A 6,716-nucleotide genomic window follows, 5' to 3' on the forward strand; every position below is an offset into this window, starting at 1 on the left:
TATTATTATTTTTAAAATCTGCACGATGTTATTATGAGGCTTATCATTAACAAGAATGCAGAAGTACAACTTGACATTGCATTATTGGGCTTCCTAGTTGATTCTGGTTCTACTGTCGAACTCTTTCCTCCTTTTTCTGTCGTACTTTCGGATGTATGATCTCCGGTTACTTTAGCTGTAAAAGATGTATTTTTAGTGGTAACGTTAGTTTTTTATTTATTATACTAATAATTAGTAATAGTGTTAATTGATAAATATTAATACGATAAATACTAATATAATAATTAATAATTCATGAAATTGATAATTTTATGCATCTGTGCATGCATGCATAAATAAATAAATAAAATTATTTTTTCTTAAATATATATTAATATATTTATATATTATATTAATATATATATTTACTGAAAGACGTACTTGGAGTAATAATTGGATCAGTTGTGGCTTGGCCTTGTTTTTCTTCGCCTTTTAATACAAGCGCAGCGTTTGCTGTTAATATAAAATTATCCCGTGGAACAGTGTCTCTGAAAATATATCATTAATTTATAGAGTAATTTGCGATTCTATCGTTACTTTTTTTTAAATAATTATAACTTACGTGACGCGAATTGCATTGCTAGAAGCCACAATAACATCCAAAGTATCTTCCAAATTAGGGTAAATTAAAGTCATATTAATTTCCTCTTGCCGTAGACCCAAATTAATTACGACAATATACACTGGATGATTTTCCAAATACCTTATCAATAAAAAATAAATCCAAAATTTCGGTATTTATATAAACTTTCTAAACTTTAAAATAATTTACAAACGTAATATAAATAAAAGAGATTAACTTACAGAATAACACATAAATAATATGAAAAAATGTAAACTATTGATTTTTAAATAAAATAAATAATTTAAAAATATCTAAATTGTTTTCAAACAAAATTATTCATATTATTTTATGTTAAAATATTCTGTTAAAGATTTCTATTTTTATTGCCATTCTGCCGACAAAATTTGTAGCAGATAGTTTGCAAAATATGTTTTCAACAGATTCGGCTATTTATCAAATATTATTTATTACTATATAAATATTGTAATGCCAACCTTTTCAATACCAATACGCGATCATTATTCAGACTTGCAAATTCATAATCTCCATTTGTAAAAACTAACTCTTTTCTTAGACTAGCCAACTTCTGGTACGTTTTCAAATTGCTTCTCTTTTTACTTTGTTGTATTTCTACGTTTCTATAAGCATAATTAGAATGAATAGGGAGATATGTGGTTTTATTTGTAGAGAAACCAGCTGAAATTTTGGAACTCCATTGCATGGGAGTCCTCGCTGGATCTCTTGAAAAATATTCATATTCATTTATGCCTCTGGCGCAACCCATAAAATCAATAGTTCTGTTCCAAAATATTTTTGTGTCCAACATAGCTATTTCTTCGCCATAGTATGTATATGCTTGTCCAGGTAACAGAAGACTAAGCATATGAAGACCGTCGATTCGGTTGAGTCCGATTCTTGAAGCTGCTCTCGAATTATCATGATTTGAAAGCTACATTTATAAAAAATAATTAAGCTTCTAAGTAAAGTGAAAGTATATTAATCAAATAGCTATTTTTTCAAATAGCATAAACAACATAGTTACAAATTAAATAAAACTTTTTTCAATTTTTATAAATTTAATTTGAATTTATTAATTTAAAATTCTTACCACCCAGTTGGTCTTGGTGTCTTTTGGAAGAAATATAAGCCATTTCTCCAAGATGTATTTAATATAACTAGCTTCGCTGCTGTTACGAATATGTGTAATAAATTTAAAATTAAACGGTGGAATTCCTTTGTGCGTGCCATTGCCGTAATACGACAATAAATTTTCAACAGAAGTATCGTATGATTCGGCGATTAATAACCTAATGTTATAAAATCATATTAATTTTAATAATTAACACATATACTGTTATAATAATATAAGTATTAATAATATTATTATTAAAAAAATAAAGTTTTGAAAAGGTCTTTAAAAATCATACTTTGATAAGGCATTATTTCTTGATACCCATTTATCGATATATTCACGAAATATGTAAAGAAGCTCGGTGCTTTCAGGAAGACTAAAAGTATAAGTACCCTCTCCCGCAAAGGATTCATTTCTTAATGCTTCGTCTTCGAAAAAATAAGGTACTGCATTAATTCGAAAACCATCGACGTTTCTTTTCAACCAAAAATCGAGTATATCCTGTTCACAGAATTGAATTATTTTCAGATTATTTTACAAAGAATAAGAATTATTCAAGAATTTCTTAATTATTTTTTAAATAAAAATTGTAAAATATAGATTAATAAAATATAGAAATTAATTATTATTAAATTTAGAGCATAATTATCGTTTAAATTAATAATTTATATTGATCAAATGAGATCAAATTGCTTTTAAATTTGTTTCAAACATTATGAAATTATTAAAGAAATTACAAATTGTTATGTAATGCAAGAAAGTTGATATTTTAATCTTTTCAGCTTTTTTTAATTTGTATCTTCTGTTTTGATTTGGATTTCCGAAATTATAAATGAATATTTCAAATTATTATCTACGTTACCATTAATTCTTCGATTACTTTCTCGTTTCTCAAATTAAGATCCGGTTGAGAACTATGATACTTATGATAATACCATTGTTGTCTTTCATTGTGCCATGTCCATGCAGATCCTTCTTCGTCACTATGTATGCTTACCTATGCACAAAATACATAAAAAGATATATCTATATTTATATATTACTAAAATATTTTCATCGTTGTTTGCAAATTAGATTGCTTTGAAATCTAGCATATAATTTTAAAAAAATCTTACTTAGGTACTGATCTTTATAAAAATCTTTATCTAAAAATATTGTACATTATATTAAAAAGAAAAAAACAATGGAAATGAAGAAAAATGCCAGTACCCAATTATTTGGTGGAATGTTGTTGCCGTCCTTATCGATACCACCATTTGTCCAGATATAATAATCAACATATGGCTCGATATTTTTTGCCGATAACTGGAACCATTCATGCTGATCGCTGGAATGATTAGGAATAATATCCAGAATGACTTTCAATCCTAAAAAAAATTGACGATGAAATTATAACACAACAAGTGATTAAGAAAGTAATATTAAAATATACTAAACATTGAAAACAATACTATATAATGTTTATCCATAATTACGTTCTACACATATATTTGTAGATTGGAAAAATCTTTCCGTATGTTTTTTTTTGTTGGAAAAATTGAAAATCTCAGGAAAATTGCAGTAAACTATTTACTATTTTATACCTCGATCGTGAGCCTCTTGTATTAGATTGTCAAAGTCTTCTAAATCGCCAAAAATAGGATCTATATCCGTGTAATTGGAGACGTCATATCCAGAATCGATTAATGGCGAACGATAAATAGGATTCAACCAAATTGTTTCGATTCCAAGATTTGTGATATAATCAAGCTGGCTAATAATACCTGTAAATAAATTACTAAAATTACATTAAATGAGTTTACATAAATGTAATATAATAAATAATATTGTATTAAAAAATTATTTAATATACAATATAATGATACATTCATGAATATATTAAGAAGAAAAATATTTTTTTAACATTCTTAAGTTTCTGATCGATGAAATCTTAATATAATTTTAATTTTTACTTATAATAGCAACAATTTATGTGACTTACCCTTCAGATCACCCTCACCATCGCCGTCGCTGTCTTGAAATCCTCTAGGCCAAATCTGATAAATTAACGTGGTTTCCCACCATTCCCTTTTTGCAGATTTCTCATTATTCATTCCATTTGCCCAAAGTACGAAAGTACTTATCAATAATATGTAGCGCATAAGCGCTAACATTGTACATTAAGTTTGGTAAAATTTCAATCTGTCCACAATTTTTAACAAGATGCAAATTGAGGCTGTGACCTCTTATTGTTCTTATCACGCAAACTAAAACAACACAATCTTGAAATTAGCAACATTTTTTTAGCAATTTTATATTCTTTTAACATAATTCCGTCGAAGAAATCTCGTTTCTCTCTGCGCAATGACAACGTCTGCGCGATGTATCAACATCTTGCACATCACACACTATATTCCATAAAAAATCGAAACTCCAATATAATCCAAGCTTAACCAACATTTTGTGTATTAGTGATTTTAAAAGTTTTAAAATGTTTTTAAATTTTACATAGCACTTGTATCACATTTCTAAGTTATCTGACAATTCTATTTTTTAATGTTTTGATGTCTTAAATAGAAATAAAACGTTTTGTATACTAGTTTCTTTAGTGGCGCCTTTTTCATCATTTTAAAAAATTCTTATATATTTAAGTAGGTTATAAAGAAAAGCGGTTAATGTGTTACAAAAATTCGTTAAAAATTGATGTAATATTGCAGTACCTTTTCTTGGAGAAATTCACTTGAGACAACTCTTGACAAAATAATTCTTGTTGAATCTATATCATCTGTATTCTTTTCTTTATTTATTGCACCACTCAATAACCACAATCAATTTAAATATTGTTCAATGTTACTGTGCCGTTCTCTCTCTTGACATAGTCTTCTCGTGAATGATAAAAAGTGAGGCGTTAAAATTCTATAGTATATATCATAGATAACTATGTTATCATTATCAATATCACTGCCCCGATTGTCGTTCTTGAAGCTGTTGCAACTTAGGGTAGGGATACTTAATTCCAACCAAAAAGTAATACGGACGCACAACTTTGAGGTAAAGTCTTCCTATATAATAATGGATATTATGGATTATTTATATATCTGGTAGAAAGAGAGGGAAAGAGAGAGAGAGAGAGAGAGAGAGAAGCAGAAAAGAAAAAAGAATGAAAAGAGAGCAAAAGAAAGAAAGAGAGAAGACAAAAGCGAGAAAATGGGAAAGCAAGAAAAGAGGAGCAGGATGAGAAGAAGAAATAATTTGTTAGTATGGAAATTATATTTAAGTAAGAAGATTTAAAATTATAATAAATTTTATTTGTTAATACATTTGAGTTAATTTGTGATATTTATTTGGTTATATATTTATTTATTTAAAAATATATAAATGCAAGTTTTAAATGGGGATTTAATTTAAAACACAAGTGTAAACTTTATTCAAGTTGTTAAAAAATAACAATAACAATAATTTAATTAAAATAATTACATTTTGCTTTATATAAAACTTATATAAAATTTTTCTCTTGTTTTTTTTTCTTGAAAGTAAAAGAAACCGAAACTGATAATAAAGTGATTTAATAATTAAGGGATATAACTTTATTCTATGTTGTGATATATAATTAGATTTTTGTAGTGGTGAATAGATCAAAGCTGTGACGTTATTACCGAATCGTGTGTATCAAACAAAATGACATAAAAAACTTCTTAATGATAATAATCTGATTTATTGATAATCTGATATAATTGATGTGATAATCTTTGATAACACCCTTTTTTATTTATCGCGATTGTTTCAAAAGCATAGTCAAATCATGACAAACAGTGACGTAATTCATAATAACAGGACCAGGATAAAGAATATACGCATAAATATATTGCAATATAAACTGCTAATTTTGTCAGTATTAAAAAGTTATTTTTAATCATGACTGCAATTGCATAAGTGGTTGCTATAGATAAAATATTACACTTCGCATATTTTCGTGCCTTTGTTTGTTTTTCAAAATTATGCAGTCATTTCGACTGATTCTTTTTTCAAAGATAATAATTAGTAACTTTGTTATTTGTAAACGCTATGCAATACGATAAACAGATAACAATTAAATTACGATGCAGTTTAGCGTGAAAAATACGCGCGGGCGTAAGCTCACTTCCAATCTTCTTGGACAATCTCTTTGGACAGACATCTCTGGCTAGGAGGAAAAGGAAAGAATATGAATTATAATTCTCATAACGTTCTATTTCGTAATTATTAGGCAATAACATAACACATAACAATACATATATACACGTGTATGTATGTCTACTGGCGAGCAGTATGTATATGTTCGCGCTTACACGGTATAAAACTCACAACGTGCGTTATTCGCGCTCGCTGCCCGATGCAGCCGTTAATTAATTTCGAATTAATCGTCCTAAATCACGTAATGCATACCTCCGAATTTAGATTGCTTTTTTCCGGAGATTAATGCCTCGATTATGTTATTAAATCGAGACAAAGAATTCTGAATTTCGTCAGAAAAACTGTTTAGTATTTATATCAGATTAGATTAAACGATTCGTATCAGTGATTCATTAATATCGATTGTAAATTATGGTACTCGTGATCTAGGACGATAGCTTCGTTTATCTCACATTATAAAACACTTCGCTATATTAAACTTTGAAAGCAGTTTTACAGTGAAGCGATGTACGCACGATGCACGAGTAGGTAAACATCGCACGTATTCACTGTTCATGGAACCACCGTTTAATCTCTTAATCCTAGTCTGTAGAACAGTTTTTTTTTTCTAAGGAACACACCGACTATCTTGTACATAATTTATTCTTATCCTTTGATAGATAAAGATCGTCGATGAGATGGACTTCGTAAATATATACGAAAAGTTTAAAGCATAATTGGACCAAATCCATGAATTTTAGGACATTTAACTCTCCTGGCACTCTAATGATTACTATATAGTGAAATACTAGTACCATAATGCAACTTCGCGAGAGGAAGGGAGAAAGA

The 6,716-nt window shown here is 28.1% G+C and overlaps 1 protein-coding gene across 1 annotated transcript; it reads right to left on the reverse strand.

The window, feature by feature from the left end:
• Window positions 1-11: 11 nt before the first annotated feature.
• LOC112464925 (maltase A3-like) lies at window positions 12-3,829 on the reverse strand. The gene is made up of 10 exons (XM_025032220.1): window positions 3,718-3,829; window positions 3,320-3,499; window positions 2,946-3,103; window positions 2,599-2,733; window positions 2,032-2,237; window positions 1,713-1,911; window positions 1,099-1,553; window positions 602-742; window positions 421-527; window positions 12-175 (listed from the first exon to the last, which is right to left on the reverse strand). Exons 1-10 carry the CDS (start codon window positions 3,827-3,829, stop codon window positions 12-14), a joined length of 1,857 nt encoding a protein of 618 aa, XP_024887988.1.
• Window positions 3,830-6,716: the final 2,887 nt, after the last annotated feature.

The sequence above is a fragment of the Temnothorax curvispinosus genome, unplaced genomic scaffold (genome assembly GCF_003070985.1).
Source record: "Temnothorax curvispinosus isolate PA1 unplaced genomic scaffold, ASM307098v1 QBEX01014748.1, whole genome shotgun sequence".
Taxonomy (NCBI): Eukaryota; Metazoa; Arthropoda; class Insecta; order Hymenoptera; family Formicidae; genus Temnothorax; species Temnothorax curvispinosus.